The 22,637-nt window shown below is 47.9% G+C and overlaps 1 protein-coding gene across 2 annotated transcripts in view; it reads left to right on the forward strand.

Annotated features, from left to right (window-relative positions):
- SLCO3A1 (solute carrier organic anion transporter family member 3A1) overlaps nucleotides 1-22,637 on the forward strand; it is a 373,911-nt gene that overhangs the window by 272,471 nt on the left and 78,803 nt on the right. For both annotated transcript variants that reach the window (XM_040256981.1, XM_040256980.1), the window contains exon 3: nucleotides 12,460-12,558. In XM_040256981.1, coding sequence (XP_040112915.1) covers nucleotides 12,460-12,558 — 99 coding nt within the window. The remainder of the gene's footprint in view (nucleotides 1-12,459; nucleotides 12,559-22,637) is intronic.

Consider the following 22,637-nt stretch of genomic DNA (forward strand, 5'->3'; position numbering starts at 1 on the left):
TCTGCATCTTGTACGACGAGGAAAAGAGTTTCTGTTTTCAAGGGAACCTGTCCGGTCCCACCAATGCAAAAACACATGGAGCAACTGAAAGACCCCACGTGCTGCAGCTAAGACCCGGCACAGCCAAGTTAATTAATTAATAATGGAAAGAACACATGGGAGAAATGCAATGCAAATGGAGTAATGCCCAAAGGAAATACGGGAATACTGACATTTCTATATATTATTCTGTGTAGTCCACATCCTTTGAAATAAGCATATCTTACCTAAGTAGCCAAAAAAGTAAAACCTGTAAAGCAGAAAAGGAAGTCCTGCTGCCAGAAGTACCAGCGAGGAGCATAACAGCTACTGTTTTTTGAGAACCATCTATGCTCCAGGAAAGATATTATCTGGAGCCTTTGTCGGGTGCTAATGCATTTGCTTCTTAAAGGCTCCTAAGAAGCTAGGGGTTGTCGTGAGCCCATTTTACAGAGTTGGAAACTGAGGTACGGGGAGCATTTGTGCTGCACTCACAGACACACGGGGCACATTGAAGCCTGATGCTGTCCTTCCTGTCACGCGCTGACTCAGCCTCCAGGCAAGTATGGTCCCTGTCCTGTTCCACCCGTGACCCTCAGAGATATTAATGGATGCATCTGACTACAGAGTGAGTGGATGCGCTGGGAGAAACCCCTGGGCTTCTGGGTTGCCTTTTTTGCTTTTGCTTCCAGCAAGGTACAGAGTTTGTGCCTTCTGCTGCTCGGGGACAGCCTTTGCCCCTGTGTCCCTGTCTTGATGGGCTCTTGGCACAGAAGCCAGTCCCCATGTCACACTCCAGCAAAGAAAAGGATGAAACTTAAAGGGGAGAGTCGGCACTTTCTCTTTCACGGGGTACCACGTGTGTGGCTGTCGCTGAGTGACAGGCCTCCTCCACCAGGGGCCAGGAGAGAGCAGGCCTTCAAGTGGGCCTGGCTGCAGAAGACTCGGGGCCCACTGAGCAGGGAAACGGAGTGCCCACAGCGTCTTTCCTTTCCCTGGGGTCTGCTGGCTCTTCTCCACCCAGCACAGCCACAGAGCGTACATGGAAACCAGCCTCCCTGACGTGCTGCATCCGGACCCGGGTCACACTGAGCCCTTACATCTGCCTTCACTCACCCCTCCCCACAGGCGCTGTAAAATACATCTTATTACCATCTGCTGTTTTCAGATTTGAAAACAGAGAGGGCGAGGGCGTTGCCCAGGGCTGCCCACAGTCGCCTGGCGGTGCCAGGATTCACACCCAGCCTGGCTCTAGAATCCACACCCACTTCCGGAACCAGGGGGTTTCTGTCCGCGTCCTCGTTGTGGTGTGAGGTGTGAGTAGCCGGTGGCTACCTGTGAGCGGCAGGGTTTGGGGTTGGGTATGGTTTTCCCTCTTTACCTTTGTTAGCTCTGCTGGAGCTAGCTGGATACCGGGGCTGCAGAGGGCACAGGGGTCAGCCGTTCCCTGGAAGCCAGGGTTCTGGAGCAAGTTGCCTAACCTCCGTGAGCCTCAGTTCCTTTTCGGATACAGCTGTGGTGAAGGCAGCTGCCTCGTTGCCTTGTTAGAAGGAATCATGAGATAATGATGAGATAATGGATATAAATCGCACAGTCCAGTCCCTGGCATCATATCAATACAATAAGCACTCGATAAAGAGTCAATAGCCATTTTGCTATAGGTATTTATATACACACACACGTGTGTATATATATATGAAATGTAATAATCATATTTTTGTGCAGAGAAAATATTACAACCTAACAAATTGTTGTGAAACAAATATCTACATAGCCTGAAAATAGACCAAATTCAAAGTCAATGCCTAAGAATCCACCCCACCACCCCCACCTCTGCCTCCTCCATCATAACTCCCTCCTTCCCTCCAGGGCAACAGTAACCACCATCCCGACTTCTCTATTATTTATTACCCTGTTTTACCTTTACAGTTTGACTTCCTAGTTGTATATCTCTCCATGGTTTAATTTTGCTGTTTTTAGTTCTGTGTAAGTGGAATCACACCAGTGGGTATTCTTGCCTTTGTTCTTTTGGAATCATATCTTTTAAAATGAATCCGTGTTATTGATGATGTGCTTTCTTTGCTGTATAATAATCCCGTTACATGAAGATGTCACAGCTTGTTTCTCTGTTGTGCTGTTGGTGGCACTGGTTGTTTCTAGTTCGAGGATCTTACAGTGTTGGGATGCACATTCCTGGATGTGTCTCCTAGTGCATATCAGACTTTTCTGTAGGGTGTCCGCCTAGGAATTAGGTTTGTGGATCATTGGGTGAGTTCCTTTTTAATTTTATAGACACTGCCAAAGTTTTGCCAGAATGGTTGTCTAATTTACACTCCTACCAGCAGTGTGCAAGAGTCCAGGTCGCCTACATCCTTGCCAACACTGGGTGTTGTCAGGCTTTTCAGTCAGCTGAAAATCTAGTGACATTTCACTGGTCTTATAATTTACACATCCCTGAATTCCAATGAAGCTGAGCATCTTGCCATGTTCCATTGCTCTGTGAAGCATCTATTAAGGTTCATGCCCCCTTTTCCGCTGCTTTGTCTTTTTCTTTCCTAATTTTTAAAAATGATTGTGTTTATTTGGCTGCACTGGGTCTTCTCTGCTCTGCGGGCTTTCCTCTAGCTGCCTGAGCCAGGGCTACTCTAGTTGTGGCGCATGGACCCCTCACTGCAGGAACTTCTCTTGTTGCAGAGTACAGGCTCTAGAAGGTTCAGGCTTCAGCAGTTGTAGCTCCCAGGCTCTGGAGCACAGGTCAGCAGTTGTGAGGTTGCCCCTTGACATGCGGGGTCTTCCCAGACCAGGGATCAAACCCGTGTCTTCTGCATTGACAGGTGGATTCTTTACGGCTGAGCCACCAGGGAGGCCCTACAACTGGTTAGTCCTCTTCTCATTGATTTATAAAAGCTTTTAAATATGGTCTTGATGTGAGCTGTCTGATCCTCGAATACATGTTTTTAAGGATGTATGTTACATGTATATTTTCCCACATCTTAGATTTCTTAATGTGCTCTTTTGATGAATCTAAGGAAAGACCTTCTTAATTTTAATATAGACCAATTTGTCACGCTTCTCTTTTGGTGGTTTGTGCTTTGTTTGGTTTAGGAACTCTCTCCCTGCCCCCAACATTGTGGTGGTACTTTTGTCTGTTATCTTCCAGCAACTTTATTGTTTTGGTTTTCTCACAGGTCTCTGATCTGCCTGGAATTGATTCTTACATGCGTTGGGCAGCTGATTTTTTTTCCCCTAGGATTTCAAGCTTACTTAGCACCATTTATGGAAAAACACATCCTTTCCCCCACTGCTTCATGTGCACACTTTACCATAAATTAGGTGTCCGCACAAGGATGGATCCGTTTCTGGGCTTTCTCTTCTGCTTCACTTGCATATTTGCTGTTTCTTGTGCCAGCAGCACTCTCTTCTCATCATTACAGCTTTAAAAGCAGGCCTAATGTCCAGTAGGGCAAGTCTTGCCAACTCTTCTTCTTCTTCTTCTTCTTCTTGCAGAGTATCCAGGCTGGTCTTGGCCCTCATTGTTTCTATGAACAATTTAGAATCAGCATGTCACTTTCTACAGACACACAAAAGATGTTCTTTAGTATTATTATTCATATCAGATATCAGTAATAATAATAAAGTTGATTAATTCTTCCTGGACCAGGAAATTCCAAATACATAGAAGTCTCCATTTGGGTTTGGCAGATTTTTCTGGTTCTGCATGCCTGGCCTGACCTCTAGCTAGAGACTGTCATGTCAGGCCCCTTGGCACACTGCATCTAGAAGGAGGTACCTCCCCAGGGCTGGGAGACACACGCAGAGAACACTGTCCTGGGAAAAGCAGGAGGGATTGAGTCCCAGTCAACACCAGGTCTGAAAAATGACCTGCAAAAATGTCCCGTGGTCACATAATTAGCAAGCAGATTTGTGCAACGTCTTGTTCTTAGAGGTTCACGTGTGTATTAGCAGGTATTAAGCTCTGAGGTTATCCTCACATTTGCTTAACAATTGTATTTGTTTTCCTATCACTGCTGTAAAAAGTTACCACAAATTTAGTGGCTTAAGGTAAGCCATATATGATCTTACATTGTGGGTCAGAAGTCCACTATGGGTCTCACTGAGCTAAAAATGAAGGTGTTGGCAGGACTGCCTTCCTCCTGGAGGATCCGTTCTGGAGGGGAGAGCCCCTTTTCTTTCCTTTCCTGGCTCCCAAGGGCACCCACATTCTTGGGCTCAAGGCCCTGTCTTCCATCTGCAAAGCCAGCAGTGGCTAGTCGAGTCTTTCTCATGACGCCACAGCTCTGGTTCTGTCGTCTCATCTCCTTCTATGACTCTGAGTTGTCTTCTTCCTCCTTCCACGTTTAAAGGTGATTACATTTGCAGAGTCTGGTGGGCAACAGTCCATGGAGTCACAAAGTGTTGGACATGACCTAGCAACTAAATAACAAAAGTGTGATTACAGTGGCCCACAGGGGTAATCAACATAATCTCTTTATTTTAAAGTCAGCTGATTAGTGACCTTAATTCCATCTGTAGCCTTTGTTCTCTTTGGTCAATTATGATAACAGGTTCCAAGGATTAAGACATGGACATCTGCAGTGAGTCTTATTTTGCCCTCTGCATGATGGAAGCCTTAGCCTGCAAGTCCGCTCGCCCCAGCTTGCTAGCACGCATAATGTCAAGCTCTGTGATTTACAGCACACGGCACAGTGGGCAGTCTTTCTATAGCTCCACCCTCTTAGGCCCTGTCCTCTTCCGCACAGACATCATATGGTAGGTCAATTTGTTATGGCCTTTCTTCTTCCCAAATACAAACTCCACAAAAAAAATCAGGGACTTTTTCTGTTTTGTCCACAGCCATATCTCAGCTCCTTGAGCAGTGCCTGGCACCTGTAGGTTCCATTATATATTATTTTTCTCTTTCTTTTTTAGTTTTGAAATCTATGCCAAAACCAATACAGAATTGTAAAGTAAAAATTAAAAATAAATAAATAAATTTTTTTAAAAAATTGTTATTTGGCAAATAAAGAATTTGTTGACTAAGCAAATAAATAATCCTAAAATGAAAAAAAAATAAAAATAAAAAAAAATAAAAAGAAACCAGTTCTTCAAAAAAAAATAAAATAAAAAAATAAAAATAAAATTATGAAAATATGATAACACTTTTACGGGAGACTGGGAAAATACAGAACAAAGTCACATATAGTTCCACTATATATTACAATTATTTTTTAAGTAGATAAATTGAGATTTTTAGTTGGAGTTTCGAATGGTTGGAAGTCTCTCCAATAAGACCGTAAGCTGCTCCAGGGCAAATCCTTGTCCAGTTCATCTCTTCTTCCCCAGTGTCCCAAGCTGGCTGGTTCTAAGTCAGAAAATTGTACAACATGGGCGGCAGGTTTACACCAGAGAGTCCCAAACTTTCTTGGTTCATTGTACCCTTGAAGTGAAGTGAAAGTCACTCAGTTGTGCCCGACTCTTTGTGACCCCAAGGACTGTGCAGTCCATGGAGTTCTCCAGGCCAGGATACTGGAGTGGGCAGCCACTTCCTTCTACATTGTACCCTAGTCTTTCATTTTTCACAGAGCCCTGCGTCTGCAAGATATACCCAGTCTTTGTGGCTTATCAAGCTGTTCGCTTCAAAAGACTTAATGTAATACATGTCTGGAAAAATAAGACACATTACTTGAAAGAAAAAATATTCATTTTTTTTAATGTTAAAAAGTATTTATTTACTTGGCTGTGCTGGATCTCAGTTGTGGCATCTGGGATCTCGTTCCCTGACCAGGGATTGAACCCAAGCCCCCTGCATTGGGAGCATGGAGTCCTAGCCACTGAACCACCAGGGAGGTCCCATCTATTTTGTTTTTAAAGTAAGCACGATTACTCACTAATAGGCTGTGTGTCCCTCCTGGGAACTACAAGCTTCTTAAGCCTTGGAATCAGGTGGGACTCTGCCACCCTCATATCCTTTGTTCTGCATTGATTTCCACACCATGTTTGCTGTTTATCACAGCAACTACTCAGTTCACAAAGACAGGATGTAGTTGAATGTAGCTCAATCCAGTGTTGAAACCATCAGCTACCTTGAGCAGGTGGTGGTGAGTAGTTGTACAAGTAGCATCTGACAAATGGCAGATATCACTGGGTTTCCCTTGAAAACTTAAAACGTTTTGCTGCACCCCTGTGAGTTCACAGTCGTATCCTGGGGCACCTTGGCCCACAGTTTGGGAACTGCAGATGTATACTACCCTAATTTACAGAAGGCCTGTGTTCAGAGCAGCTTGCCAGAGTTTGATCACCGGGGGAGTCATCCCATCCCCTCTCCCTTTGTTCAGTCATCATATCCCTGGGAAGCCAGGTTAACATCAGAATGTGCTTGGCGGGTGGGCAGTAAGAGCATGGGGTACACTCTGGACAGCCAGTCTGTCTGGACCCTAGTGAGGCTTGGGATCACGGCTGCCTCCCACTTCCCTCTCTGGGACCTGGCCTGCCCCCAGCTCCAGCCCCTCTTGCCTGCTACTGGCTTTAGGAAATGAGGCATGGGAGGAGAGGGGAGGACTGGGAACCCAGGAGTGGTGGCCTTTGTTATAGAGGAAGAGACACAGGGGACCCCTATTTAACACTTTCATGACTCTTACTAGGTGCCAGACCCTGTTCTCAGAGCTTTACAGATACGAGCTCATTAAGTCCTCCCTGCGGAATAGGCCTGGTATCATTCCCATTTTACAGATGGGGAAAGCTGAGGCACCAGGAAGTGAAACAGATCTTTCCCAGGGCGCCCAGAGCTAGGAAGTGGTGGGGCTGGGATCTGCACCCAGGTGCTCCCCGCTGTCTCCTGAGCTGTCTGAGGAGATGAGAGAAACCCATCTGTGGGGCCCCACTGCACTGCCTCCTGGCTCTTTTGTTGGGAAAGGAGATGCTGAACCTTTCCTTCTGCTGTGAAATGGGCCCAGGAGACTCCCCAGTCGGGGTCACTGAACAGATTACAGGAGATTAAGCTTGTAAAGCAGCAGGCTCAGGGGGCAGCACAGGAGGGGGCCACTCTCCTTTCTCTGATCTCTGCCTCTCAGGCTCCCCTCCCGTGCATACAGCCTGGCAGACAGTAGGGGACAGCAACGCGCCACTGAGTAACCAACACCCCCTCCCCGCCACACATGCACCCCTCACCTCGACCCTGCTACAGCAACCCCAGGACCTGGAGGTCCTCACCATTTAACACAGGGATGCTGGGTGGATTTTAGTGCTGGACCATCTGTCTTTTTAAACAGAACGGCTGTGGGTTTTTTTGGGGGGTGGGGGGGTGGTTGTTAAACAAGAGGAAAATCACAGCCTGGTGGAATGAAATGACAAGAGAACAAGGAAGCACATCCCAAAGTGCCTTTCTGTAAGATCACAGCTGGCCTCACGGGCTCTCAGGGGAACAGCACCCTCTGCAGACCCAGGACTGTGCTCTCTGATGCTGCGTGATCTGAGCTGTTACCCGGAGATGTTTCTGCAGCAGAAGGAGTGCTTCCTGATGCATGAAGCCATCCCCACTACTGGATCATCCCTTGGAGAACATTCTGGAACCTGTTGCTGCTACAGGTTCACTTGGCATATCTCTGAGGAAGAGCTGCGTTTTAAAAAATGTACCCAGAGACCATGGATAGCTGTACGTGTCCGGCTGAGTCCCTTCACTGTTCACCTGCAACTGTCCCAGCATCATTTGTTCATCGGCTGTACCCCAATACGAAGTAAAACGTTTAAAATAAAAAAGATAAATTAAAAATGTCCCCAGAGATTTCAAACAAGGAGGGGGTGCCTGTTGCACAAAAATGCACGTCATACATCTTTTTTTTTTTCTTGTTGTTTTTGAAATGAGATTCTATGACTTCTTTTTTTCATAGTTTATTTATTTTTATTTTTTGACTGTGATTTGTCTTTGTTGCTACACAGACTTTTCTCTAGCGGTGGCAAGTGGGGGCTGGCTAGTCTCTAGCTGCGGCGCACGGGCTTCTCATTGCTATGGCTTCTCTGATGCAGAGCCTGGTCGCTAAGGCAGGCCGGCTTCAGTAGTCGCGGCACATGGGCTCAGTAGCTGCTATTCCCAGGCTCTAGCGCGCATGCTCAGTAGCTGTGGCTCCCAGGCTCTAGAGCGCAATAGTTGTGGCGCATGGGCTTAGTTGCTCCGCGACACGCGGGATCTTCCAGAAGCAGGGATCGAACCCGTGTCTCCTGCATTGGCAGATGGATTCTTTACCCCTGAGCCCCCAGGGAAGCCATGCTCTCAGGTTTCTTTGGGAGAGAGTTCTGTCCTGTTAAAATGGAGAGCCACAGTCCAGCATTTCAGAGACCCGAGTCCTGTCCCAGAGGAACCAGATGGAGTGGTCACCTTGGCACGTGGCTCCGCTGCGGTGGCCTCTGCCTGTCGGAGCTACCAGAACAGATGGCTGGCCCGTCTGGGCCCCACAGGGCTCCTGTGGGCCCCTGAGCTTGAGGGATGTCCCCCTTTTGTGTCATAAGTTGCAGGACAGGGCACCCAGGGCCTGGAGTCTCCAGCTTCCCCTGACGCTGGCCAGTCCACACTCTCCGCTGCCTCCACGAGGGGGAGGGGTAATACACTCTCAACACCAGCTCTGAAGCTCATTGGCCGTTTCTTTCCATTGACACTAAACGCTCGGTCCTTTGACCTATTCAAGATTATAATTTTTATTGTTCACTTTGTGGGGGATGGAGCAGTGATTGTTACATTGATTGTGGGGGTATTTAATTTGCATGAAAAGAAGCATGTTATCATGTGAGGAGGGGGCCGGGGGGCGGGACGGGGGTGGGGCGGGGGATTGGTGCTGGAGATCAGAGGAAGTGCCAGGAGCATGGAAGGGGAGTCAGAGGGGTGGTTCTGGGCAAGAGAATCATGTCCCTGTCTTCAAGTCCCTTTCTTTGGGAATGGCCCAAGTAGTCAGTTTACTTCTGACCAGTGGCTCCCCTCTGCCTTCATCTGTGTCCTGCTCAGAAGGACATAACTGGCTTCAGGATTTTGCCCTGAAGCAGCAAGTCCTTCAGTCTCCCGTGGGTGCTGCTCTTACCTGGGACACCCCCTGTCCACACTCTCGACCCTGTATCTTTCTCAGCATCTCTTCCTGCTTCCCTTTCTTCCATCCACCGAGTAGAGCCAAGATCGCTCTTCTCCCTAACTCAGCCCAGCTAAGGACAGTCCTCTTAATTCTAGCCCATCTTTGAAAGATTCCCTACATTCTCAGTTCAGTTCAGTTCAGTTCAGTCGCTCACTCGTGTCCGACTCTTTGCGACACCATGAATCGCAGCACGCCAGGCCTCCCTGTCCAACACCAACTCCCGGAGTTCACTTAGACTCACATCCATTGAGTCAGTGATGCCATCCATCCATCTCATCCTCTGTCGTCCCCTTCTCCTCCTGCCCCCAATCTCTCCCGGCATCAGAGTCTTTTCCAATGAGTCAACTCTTCACATGAGGTGGCCAAAGTACTGGAGTTTCAGCTTCAGCATCATTCCCTCCAAAGAAATCCCAGGGCTGATCTCCTTCAGAATGGACTGGTTGGCTCTCCTTGCAGTCCAAGGGACTCTCAAGAGTCTTCTCCAGCACCACAGTTCAAAAGCATCAATTCTTTGGCGCTCAGCCTTCTTCACAGTCCAACTCTCACATACATACATTACCACTGGAAAAACCGCAGCCTTGACTAGATGGACCTGTGTTGGCAAAGTAATGTCTCTGCTTTTCAATATGCTATCTAGGTTGGTCATAACTTTTCTTCCAAGGAGTAAGCGTCTTTTAATTTCATGGCTGCAATCACCATCTGCAGTGATTTTGGAGCCCCAAAAAATAAAGTCTGACACTGTTTCCACTGTTTCCTCATCTATTTCCCATGAAGCGATGGGATCAGATGCCATGATCTTTGTTTTCTGAATGTTGAGCTTTAAGCCAACTTTTTCACTTTCCACTTTCACTTTCGTCAAGAGGCTTTTTAGTTCCTTTTCACTTTCTGCCATAAGGGTGGTGTCATCTGCATATCCCTACATTTTAGACCCTTCCAAAAACACCCCCACCTCTCTCAATTTTCTCTGTTCAGTTATTTCAACCTAAGTTGTGACAAACCAGAGCCAGTGTTGTAATAAAGTAGGTTTTGCTGCTCTCCGGATTCCTATAAACAGGAATAACTGGGAGACCAGGGTCGCCAGCTGGGTACAGGAGTGGCTATCTTGAGACCCTTAAACTTCTAGATTGCTCCAAATCTAAGAGTAGGATTTCACTGAGGGTGGATTCATTCCTCAGTGGAATTCACAGGATTCCATTCCTGTGATGGGAACCATCCTCTTTCATCCCTTCCTTCATCAAACAGCATTCTTTATAAGTCATCTTTAAGTATTTGCTTTGGGATTCTGGGTTCTGGTCTGAAAGTGAAAAGACCTGGTTTCCTTTGCCAAGTATGTGGAAATCAGTCAAGCTCCTGTCTATAGTTTCTTTTTTCTTTGAGTATAGTTGCTTTATAGTGTTGCCTTAGTTTCTGCTACCCAACAAAGCGAATCAGTTATATGTATGCATACATCACCTCTTTAGATTTCCTTCCCATTTAGATGACTACAGATCACTGAACAGAGTTCCCTGTACCACACAGTAGGTTCTCATTAGTTCCTGATTTCATACAGAGTATCAATGGCGCGTGCCGTGCTGTGCTAAGTTGCTTCAGTCATGTCCGACTCTGTGTGACCCCATGGACTGTAGCCCCCAGGCTCCTCTGTCCATGAGATTCTCCAGGCAAGAATGCTGGAGTGGGTTGCCGTTTCCTTCTCCATCAGTAGTGGATATGTGTCGATCCCAGTCTCTGAATTCATTCCGCCCCACCTTCCCCCTTGGAATCCACATGTTTGTTCTCTGTCTGCGTCTCTATTTCTTTTTTGTGAATCAGATCGCCTATAGCATTCTTTAGGTTTCACATACAGGCATTAATGTATGGTATTTGTTTTCCTCTTTCTGACTTGCTTCACTCTGTATAACAGACTCTAGGTCCATCCACATCTCTGCAAAAGGCACCGTTCCATTCCTTTTTATGGCTGAGTAATATTCCCTTGGTTTCTTAAGTTTTGTTTTCTTCTCCCTTCCAAGTCAGTGAGCTCCAGGAAGGCTTGGATTTTTATTGTTTGTTTCAACACTGAGTCCTCACCCCTAAGAAGGCTGGTTGGTGCAAAGAAGGAACTCAATAAGTATTGATTGAGTGGATAAGTATTTGAGCAGATCCATCTCTGGAGATTTCAGGCTGAGTTAGTCTACTGTGTGAGCAGACCAGAATTACCCTCCACTGAGCTCAGATTCCCTCTGGTCGAATCCATCTCCTACCCTGTTTTTCATTTGCCCACATAGATAGACCTGTTAGCCTCCACCCTCCAGGCTGTCTGCTTGGGCTGAATTGACCATGTACTGACTGTCCCCACAGGTAACCAGCTTCCTAAGAGAAAGGCACTTCTATACTGTTTGTTTTATCCCTAGGGCCTTGTGAACTGTCAGTGCTCAAGTTGAAATTTGGTTAAGTGGAGAACCAAATGATGGCTTTTTAGTTTGGGCTCATTGTTTTTTCCAGAATGAACCAAAAGTTTTGTGCAAAATTGCAGATACTGTATCTATTAGATACATATTGGGTGGGCCAGAAAGTTTGTTGGGGTTTTCCCACACGCTCTTATAAAAAAACCAGACTGAGTTTTTTGGTGAACCCAGTGCTTAGGCACTTGCCTGGTACCATTTTCTCAAGTCCTACGAAAGAGTTTGAGTCCTGAACAGCTGTGACAGCAACAACAGAGTATTCCAAAAATACAAGTGGGAGGGGCCCACAAAACTGAAATTAATAAAATGTCTAATTAAATGTGCTCAAAGCATGCCATTATGTCAGCTTCGTTATGTGCTAAATTTAATGCCCATAAACATTTCATTACATTGGAGAATAATTTGTGGCTTCAACTTTTCTTACTTCATAAGAATTCCTGCGTGCGCACAATGAGGGCTGAGAAATCTTTGCCAACTGTAAATTAAGTGAATTACATAAAGCCAAATCAATGTGAAAGCAAAATGATAAAAATCCTTCCCAAAATGTTTATGGCAGAAAAATAATATTTCATGATAAACATGGATATATTTCATTGGTCTGATGTGACATGGAGTGGAGTCCTCTAAAAGTGTACTGGGGGGCCTAGAAATATTTCAGAGCAACCTACAGAAGCTATAGAATTCCTGTGTGATAGTGCTTCAATAGGGTTTCCAAAAATTAGAATAGTAGCTTTCCCCCCTAGGATATTTAGACTAATTCCTCTGAAATCATTTGTCTAATCAAACCTCTCATCTGATCAGTGTAAAACAGCTTTCTAGGGCTTTGACAGTTTTGCTCATTGAATGTCTTCTGGTTTTAATCTAATCTTGGTTTCATTTTCTTCTTTCAGGAATCCTGTTCACGATGCTGGTGTTTGGACCAGCCTGTGGATTTATCCTGGGCTCTTTCTGTACCAAAATCTATGTGGATGCAGTCTTCATTGACACAAGTAAGGAATTTGTCTCAATTTCTAAGCCCCACCCACAAGCCCTTTCCCCTTCACAAAGGAGCCCCAGCCCTCTGAGTTCTAAAACCTTCCTACTAAGAAGCAACCTTAATGCAACCACCTCTCTAGCTGGTGGCCCCCTTGCGATTAGAGGAAAGATGGTGAGTGTCGGTTCAGAGGGCCTGGACTCAAGCCTGTGTTCTGCTCATGTCTGCCTAGAGGCTTAATACCCCCCTGCGGTTGATTTCACTCTTCAAATCTGAATTTTCCTCATCTGTAAATTCAGGGGAACAGAACGTATATCTGCGTTCAGGACTATTGTAAGGTAAGTGAGGGGACAAATGTGGAAATGCCCGGCAAACACACATAGTCACTGAACGTTGGTCCGTGAACACATAAGAGAACCCTGTTTCTTAAACTAAAAACTGGAGCACCTAAGTGCAAGTGTACACGTGGGGTCAAGGAGACTGGCTTTGAAAACTGTTTCTATAAGACTCTGTTGTGGTGGGCTTTAAAGAAAGCGTGCGCTATATGCTAAGTCGCTTCAGTTGTGTTAGACTCTGTGCAACCCCACGCACTGTAGCCCTCCAGGCTCCTCTGTCCGTGGAATTCTCCAGGCAAGAACACTGCAGTGGGTGGCCGTGCCCTCCTCCAGGGGATCTTCCTGACCCAGGGCTCGAACCCATGTCCCTTGTATCTCCTGCACTGGCAGGCAGGTTCTTTACCACTAGCCCCACCTGGGAAGCCCTAAAGGAAACATACCATACTTCAAGCCTATGGTCTTGTGTTCTTCCTGGCAAGATTAAGTGTGTTTTTCAGCCTCCTCTGGGTGCCCTGATGCCTTAGCACAGCAGTTGCCAAACTTTTTGGCACCAGGGACTGGTTTTGTAGAAGACAGTTTTTCCATGGACCACAGTGGGTAGGGGTGGATGGTTTCAGGACGATTCTGGTAAGGCGCATCCATCCCTTTCATGTGCAGTTCACAGTAGGTTCTCGCTCCAATGAGAGTCTAATGCTGCCACTGATCTGACAGGAGGTAGAGTTCAGATGGCAATGTGAGCGATGAGGAGTGACTGGGTATACAGACGGAGCTTCGTTCCCTTGCCAGCCCCTCACATCCTGTTATGCGGCCCAGTTCCTACCAGGCCACTGATCAGTACCAGTCTGTGGCCCTGGATTGAATAGCATGCTAGTCTATACAGACTAGGCTATGCGGTTGTTGTTGCGTAGTTGCTAAATTGTGTCTGACTGTTTTGCAACCTCATGAACTGTAACCCACCAGGCTCCTCTGTCCATGGGATTTTACAGGCAACAATACAGGAGTGGGTTGCTACACTTTCTCCAACGGAATCTTCCTGACCCAGGGATCGAACCCAGGTCTCCTGCATTGCAGATAGATTCTGAACCACCAGGGAAGCCCCAGGCTATGCAGTGGTAACAGGAAATTCCCAAATCAAGGTGATTTTATGCAACCAAAATCTGTTTCTCAGCTGTACCAAATATCTAGTGCAGGTTAGTGGTATTTGGAGTGAGTAGTGGGTGAGACTGGCCCCTGGTGGTCCCTCCAAGACCCAGGCTCACAGCAGTTCTATCTGACTGCTGCCTGCCCAGTTGCCAAGAAACCAGTACCACCTCAGAAATGCCATCCATTGTTTCTACTCACACTTCAGTGGCCCCAGCAAGCTGCCTGGCATATTAATCTGTTGCTTTATGGCAGATTACCCCAAAGTTAGTGACTTTAAGCAAGAGTTATTATCTCAGTTTATTTCTCTGGGTCTGGAGCCCAGGGGCAGCTTTGCTCAGTCACTGAGTTGTGTCCGATTCTTTGTGACCCCATGAACTGCAGTACGTACGCCAGGCTTCCCTGTCCTTCCCCATCTCCTGGACTTCGCTCAAACCATCGAGTCAGCAATGCCATCCAACCATCTCGTCCTCTGTCGCCCCCTTCTCCTCCCGCCCTCAGTCTGGCTGGTTCTAGCTCAGGGTCTCTCATGAGGCTGCAGTCAAGGAGGTGAGCTGGCCTCAAATCATGTGAAAGTGCTCCTGGAGGGGCTCTGCTCCCAAGCAGCCCCAGTGGCTGTTAGCAGCCCTGGGCAGGTCGACTCAGGCTGGCTCCCATGGGCCTCTCTGCAGGGCTGACGGCAGCACGGCCCCCGGGGAGCAGACAGCCCAGGACAGGGTGAGAGCCCGGGAGACAAAGCCGCAGTCTTTTGAGAACCTCGCCTCGGGAGTGACACCATGTTGCTTCTGCTGCGTTTTGTGTCTTAGAAGCAAGCCACTTGTTCCGGTCTACAGTGGGGAGAAGGAATCCTTCCACAAGGGCATGAATTCCAGAGGTGGGGGTCACTGGAGGCTGTCTTAAGCACTGCCCACCAAACTGTTGCTTAGTCGCTCCAGTCGTGTCTGATTTTCTGTGATCCATGGACTAGAGCCAGCCAGGCTCCTCTGTCCATGGGATTCTCTAGGCAAGAATACTGGAGCAGGTTGCCATTTCCCTCTCCAGGGGATCTTCCCAGCCCTGGGATCGAACCCCCTATGTCTCCTGCAGCCCTTGCACTGGCAGACAGATTCTTTACTACTAGCACCGCCTGGGACCCCACCATATGTGGTCACAACTCAACCACATGCTGGCAGAAGGGCGCTGTGTTCCCGTGCAACTTAGCGAGCCGAGAAGCCACGTGTCCTTCCTCTCTGAAAACAGTGTGGGAAGCCATTCCCCTTCTTCTCATCCTGATCTATTCCCAGGATCAATAAGAACTCTCAGTCCTCCGGTTCTCCATTCATCATCTCTCGACAGTGCTAAATTTACTAATTCACCCCAAAGACATTATGTGGTTTTAAATCCAATCAAGTCACTTTGTGATTCACTCCATTAATTCCACTGATATATTTACTTGTAACTAATGATGTTACAAATTTCCAAACGGAGGAGGAAAAAAATCAAATGCAGCCTTGTTTATTCTTTTAGAGCACTGGGTCTGTTCAGGAAGTGATTGAACACTGCAGTTTTATAGCTTTGGGTTGGCCCTTTGATCCTGTTCCTAGCAAATGGGATGAGGGGGTGACCTGGTCAGAGAAACCACACAGGTGAGAGTCAGCTCCCATCTTGCCTCTATGGATAAAAAGCCCACTTCTGCCCTGCACCAAAGGCAGGACAGGACAGGAGTCTCAAAGGAAGGGAAGGAAGAGGGAACCTCCCAGAGCATGGGGAAGGCTGCCTGGGATGAGAAGGCAAGTATCCAGCAGCCAGTTTTGCCCTCAGTGTATCGGCAGGGCCCCCTTGGATCCAGGCTTGTGGAATACCAGCATCCCTGAGCCAGAAGGAACCTCAGACTTGACTCTCTTCCAACTCTTGCATTTTATAGACAAGAAAACTGATTCCTAGAGAAGAGAAGTATGGGCATACTAAGTTACTTCAATCGTGTCCAACTCTTTGTGACCGCTATGGATTGTAGCCTACCAGGGTCCTCTGTCCACGGGATTCTCCAGGCAAGAACACTGCAGTGGGTTTCCATGCCCTCCTCCAGGGGATCTTCCCGACCCAGGGATCGAACCCGGGTGTCCTGCGGCTCCTGCCGTGGGAGGTGGATTCTTTACTACTTATGCCACCTGGGAAGGGGTGTACCCAGATCCATGAGCAAGTGGGTGGGTGTTTCTGCTCTAAGACCCCGCCCCCTCGCTAAGGTTCCTCTTGGGAATAAAATAACATCTTTTTCTCAGAGCCTGGAGTGGCCGAGAGGCACACGGGTGGCTGGAGGGGGCACCGCCTGTCCACTCGCAGTCCGCTGGGTAGCCGTTTCTTTGCTCAGGCTGGCGTGTTGTCCCCGCCCGTTCTGTGCCACACCTGTCCTCACCCTTCAGGCCCGGGCGAGGCAGTGGCATCCGTGGTCCTCCGCTCACTGGCAGTTTGAAGCTTCCGGTGTCTGAGACGGACCGGCGCGTTTCCATTCCGTCTGAGCATCCTGCTGATGCCCACCTCCCTCCTCATGAGTAACATCGGACTTCCAATCTGATGAGACTCTAGGGACAGATGGATGCCTGTGAGTCACCCTCTTTGTCTGCCTCCTTTCTGCAGGCTCCAGGAGGACTGGTGCAGCTCTTTACCAGCAGAGGGCACAGGAATACAATTTATTCTGTTAGGAGCCACTCAGAATCCCACAGTTTGCAGTGTGTTAAGTCTCTTCATTTATGTCCTACTCTGCGACCCCATGGACTGTAGCCTGCCAGGCTCCTCTGTCCCTGGGATTCTCCAGGCAATACTGGAGCGGGTTGCCATGCCCTCCTCCAGGGATCCTCTCTATTTAGGGATCAAACTCGCATCTCTTATATCTCCTGCATTGGCAGCGGTTCTTTACCACCAGCACCACCTGGGAAGCCCCCCCCCCAGATTTTAGTTTTTACCCTCTTGTACCTGAAACTTGTCACTCTGTCTATGAGTGGATCGGTGCTGTATTTCAAGGACCAGGTTTTCAGTTCTCTCAGGATGACACTTCCCCGTCTTCCTCATGGACTAAGACAGAGCACCTCTTTAGGGCTGTGCACCCTTCATGAATGCACAGGCCACACACACAGCCATGTGTTTCTGAAATTCCAGCAGAGAGCTGGGCAAGAGACTGGGAAAAGCAGTAGCCTGCGAATTGTGTGAGGTGGACAAGGCTGGTCCCTGGAAGGCCCTTGTTCTGGGGCAGCTGGAAAAGAGACTGTGGCTTCCACCAGGCAATCTGGCAGCGACTGGGGAATTGTTGTTGTTCGCTCACTCAATCTTGTCCGACTCTTTGTGACCCCGTGGACTGCAGCATGCCAGGCTTCCCTGTCCTTCACCATCTCCTGGAGTTTGCTCAAACTGCCATCCAACCATCTCATCCTCTGTCGTCCCCTTCTCCTCCTGCCCTCAATCTTTCCCAGCATCAGGGTCTTTTCCAATGAGTCAGCTCTTCGCATCAGGTGGCCAAAGTACTGGAGTTTCAGCTTCAACATCAGTCCTTCCAGTGAACACCCAGGACTGATCTCCTTTAGGATGGACTGGTTGGATCTTGCAGTCCAAGGGATTCTCAAGAGTCTTCTCCAGCACCACAGTTCAAAAGCATCAGTTCTTCAGCACTCGCCTTCTTTATGGTCCAACTCTCACATCTTGTACATAACTACTAGAAAAGCCACAATTTTGACCTTACAGAAAAGGCGAGACACATGAGGGAGTCCATTGGAATTTGTGTGTTGATGAAGCTGGGGCATGCGGGGAAGGCAAGTGGTTGTCAGGACCAGCTGTGGAGCTGAGGTACACCCTGAGTACCTCCCCTGGGGGTACTCAGACAAAGGGATTCTGCCGTTGCTGCTGCCTGTCGTCTGCATGGGAGTGTGTGTGGCTCGTTTGACCCTTCTCCTTAACGATAGACACCTCCTTGCCCCGGCTAGTGGGGAGGGAATGATGGTTCCTGCAGAAGTTCCTTTTTGGAATGTGTTTGTAGAACTGAGATGAGTGAAGAGCAAGACATAGAAAAAAGAAGTATTTGGTAGTAGAGTGGGATACCAGCATCCCTGCGCTGGGAGGAACCTCAGGCATAATCCTCTTCCAAGTCTTGCTTTTCATAGACAAGGAAATTGATGCCTAGAGAGAGGATAGGATGTGCCCAGTCCAAGAGGTGTACGTGTAGAAAAGCCCAACCATTCTTCATAGTGGAGGCTTCACAGACTGATGGCAGTCGTGAACTCACTAATACTTGAAGCCATACATCGAGCGCCTCATTGGAACTACGGAGCATCCCCACAAGAGGGTGGGTCCTAACCTCAGCCCATTAATACCCTGAGCCCTGGGCCATGGACCAATAGTGGTCCTATTAATACCAGGCCACCCAGCAGGAGGTAAGCTCCATCTGTATGTACAGCTGATCCCCATCACTCACATCCCCCAGATCCATGAAAAAGTCATCTTACCTGAAACCAGTGCCTGGTACCAAAAAGGATGGAGACGGCCGCACTAACAGATGAGGTGGCCATCTCCTCCTGCAACGATTATGAGTTCTGAGTTCAAACATGGGGACCAGACCTCCACTCAGATCCCAGTTGGACCCCTTATGGGCTGTGTGATCCTGGGGACATTTGTCCTCATGGGTCTGTGTGTGGATGACATGAGTTAATTTCACAGAGCAGTGGACACAGTGCCTGGGGGTTAGTGAACACACAGTATAATTAGGTGTCATGAGGAAAAGAGACTGAACTCACTTCCATAGATACTAGGAGTCAAAGCTCAGGCCAGTCTGACCACAGTTGGGCAGCTCGCTTCCCTGAAACATCTCCAGGCATTTAACTGGAAGGCTGCCCCCTTTTGTGAACAGAGGCTTTGCTGAGATGACCTGCTTGGCCAACACGGCCATACAACATGGCCTCAGGCCCCCCAAAGCCCACCTTGCCACAGCTGCACAGCGTCTGCAGCTGCCAAAAGGCAGATTCATCTACTGGCTTCATAAAAATGTTGACGAGCAAAGACCCCTCCAACTCTGGCTGCTGCCGCCAGATTCCTTCATGTTGGATTAATTAGCCCAGCAGCTGGGGTTCAGAACAGTCCACGCTGCCCTCCACCCTCAGCTCCTCCCTGCCTCCAGCTTCTAATTCGGTCTATAACGTAATGATACTCTTGGAATTCTTGAGTCCCATAGCTACAGTTTTGCAAAATAGGTTAGAAAAATAGGTAAATGGACTGAAGGAAAAAAAAGAAAAACTTCTCAGAGAGCCATACAATTGCTTACACATCAGTATGGCCCCAGACTAAGTAAATATTCCCACTTCGCTTTGATCTATTCTTCTCACGGTCTTGGTATCCCCATGGGTGGCTTGGTTGGTTAGTTAGTTTTCAACTGGTTTAAACTTGTTGCTGGGAAGTTCTTTTCCTGAACCTACAATGGTAGCAGTCCTTGGAACTGGAGGGAAATCTCAACAAAGCCCATATGTTTATGTGACCTTCAGCAGAGGGGAAAGCAGCTGCTGAAAGCTTGTTCAATTCACCCAACAAAACCACAAAGCCCTCCCAACCTTGGATTCCGAGAGTAGAAGAGTCAGAGCACTGAACTGTATAAGTCAGGAATCCTAACAAGCCTGCTCCACTGTGGCTCAGTGGTAAAGAATCTGCCTGCCAATGCAGGAGACGTGGGTTGGACCGCCGAGTCAGGAAGATACCCTGGAGAAGGAAATGGCAACCCACTGTAGTACTCTTGCCTGGGAAGTCCTGTGGACAGAGAAGCCTGGCAGGCTACAGTTTATGGAATCACAAAAGAGTCAGACAACACTGAGTGACTAGACAAAAACAATAACCAGCCTGCAGACACCTGTGCGAAGGCAGGCCCGCCGTGCACTGGCCTCACGGTGACCCGGGTGTAGCTCGCCCTGCTCCCCCTGCTCCTTCCCAACATTTTTTTCTTGGTGCCTGAAATGACCAACGGGCAGACAAGTGACTGGAGGGAGCTTAGCCAGGGTATTCACACAGTCTCCTGGGGATGACAGGCATTTGCACAGTCCAGGACCCTGATTCCATCCCCACCCTTTTCAATATCTTTCTTTATCCACAGTTCTAGATTCTTTGGCAATTTGATGCATTCTAAGTAAATGAGACAAACTGATGTTCTTCACTTGTATTCTGAGCATCCTCCGGAGAGCAATCTTCATCAAAAGGCTGAAACTGCAGCCATTTTTAAAATCAAAACACTAATTAGAACCAGATAGAAAAAGAAATAGATTTGCACACCTTGCCCTCTACCTGGACCTAAAAGAATACCTTTGTTATACAAGCCTACCCGGGGCTGCTTTTCTTAAAAGTTAGGAATTTTTATTGCCTAAGACATGGGTTCAATCCCTGGGTGGGGAAGATCCCCTGGAGGAGGGCATGGCAACCCACTCCTGTATTCTTGTCTAGAGAATCTCATGGACAGAGGAGCCTGGCAGGCTACAGTCCATGGGGCTGCAAAGAGCTGGACAAGACTGAAGTGACTTAGCACGCATGTCTGCACACACAAGCCATTTGTACCAGTCAGGATAGGCTGAGTCATGCTGCAGTAACAAACACCCTCAAGATGTCAGTGACTTGGGAATACTAAAGACTTATTTCCTGCTTGTGTTATATACCCAAGTCAGGTTCAGCAAGAATATTTTGTTCATTATAGCTTCTTAGGCATCATTTTTGGGAGAACTCCACATGCTTCACAATCAAGCAGGAAAAAAAGAGCGTAGGAGTCATGCACCAGCTTATATATATTGCCACATGGAAGTGACATGTGTCTCCTCACTCACATTTGACTGGCAACACTCTGTGGTGCCTGGCCACACCTCATACCATAGGAAGGGAGGTGAGATCCTCATTCTCAGAGGAGGAGATGCACGTGCAGATGTGGGGTAATGTTACCATACATGCTTTGCCAATCCACGTAGAGAACTCCCCTTCAACGTCAGTAATGCTTCTTGTCATTGTTCAGTCGCTCAGTCATGTCCGACTCTGTGTGACCCCATGGACTGCAGCACACCAGGCCTCCCTATGCTTAACCATCTCCCAGAGCTTGATCAAACTCATGTCCATCAAGTCGGTGATGCCATCCAACCATCTCATCCTCTGCGCCCCCTTTTCCTCCTGCCCTCAGTTCTTCCCAGCATCAGGGTCTTTTCCAATGAGTCAGCTCTTTGCATCAGGTGACCAAACTATTGGAGATTCAACATCAGTCTTTCCAATGGATATTCAGGGTTGATTTCCTTTAGAATTGACTGGTTAGATCTCCTTGCAGTCCAAGGGACTCTCAAGAGTCTTATTCAGCATCACGGTTCAAAAGCATCAATTCTTCGGTGCTCAGCCTTTATGGTCCAGTTCTCACATCTGTACATGACTACTGGAAAAAACCCACAGTTTTGACTATATGGACCTTTGTTGACAAAGTGGTGTCTCTGCTTTTTAGTATGCAATCTCGGTTTGTCATAGCTTTTCTTTCGATAATGCTGAGTTGTGACAATTGCCAGGCCAGAGGGGGTGATAGCTTCAATGGCCAAGAGACCTCTTAAAAATACTATTCATTGTTGAGATAGGTAGAGTAAGGAAGTGCCTCAGAAAAATGAAATTGGATCATTGGCAGAGATGTGGGTGGACCTAGAGTCTGTCATACAGAGTGAAATACGTCAGAAAGAGAAAAATATCACATATTAATGTATATCTATGAAATCTAGAAAACAGATACAGGTGAACCTATTTTCAGGGCAGGAATAGAGACATACCTGTAGAGAACATCCATGTGGACGTGGGGTGGGGGGAAGGGGAGGGTGGGACAGGCTGAGAGACTAGCGTTGATTTGTACACACTATTATGTGTGAAACAGGTCTCTAGTGGGAACCTGCTTTAGAGCACAGGGAGCCCAGCTCGATGCTCTCCGATGACCTAGAGGGGCTGGCAGGGGGTAGAGGGGTGGGAGGGAGCGGATAATGTATACATATGGCTGACTCACTTCATTGAACAGCAGAAACTAACACATCATTGTAAAGCAGCTATGTGTGTGTGCTAAGTCCTGTCAGTCTGGTCTGACTTATTGTGACCCCACAGACTGTAGCCCTCCAGGCTCCTCTGTCCATGGGATTCTCCAGGCAAGACTACTGGAGTGGGTTGCCGTGCCCTCCTCCAGGGCATCTTCCCAACCCAGGGATCGAACCCTGGTCTCTTATGTCTGCTGCACTGGCAGGCAGGCTCTTCACCACTAGCACCATCTGGCAAGCCCCTAAAGCAACTCGGCTTCAATTTTTACAAATTTGAAAAAGAAAAGATGTGTCTCAGGCTGGTGTCAAGCATTCACTATCTCCACAAGAGCCCCCAGAACCGGGCTGAAGCTCTGCTCACGAGGCCAGCCGGTCCTGAGGGCAGCCCGCTCCAAGACTGAGTGGTTTCTTCTCAGCCTGTTATTTCTCTCCCTGCCACTGTCCACTGGATAATTGAAACAGAGGGGGAAAAAAATCAATACTTCCCAGAATAGTCAGCTGTGATTTTCCTGGTTCTTCAGATCCCTGCCTTCTGCAGACCCGCCCCACCCGCCCCTTCCAAAGTGGCCGGTGTGCGCTGATGCTGT

The sequence above is a fragment of the Oryx dammah genome, unplaced genomic scaffold (genome assembly GCF_014754425.2).
Source record: "Oryx dammah isolate SB20612 unplaced genomic scaffold, SCBI_Odam_1.1 HiC_scaffold_16, whole genome shotgun sequence".
Taxonomy (NCBI): Eukaryota; Metazoa; Chordata; class Mammalia; order Artiodactyla; family Bovidae; genus Oryx; species Oryx dammah.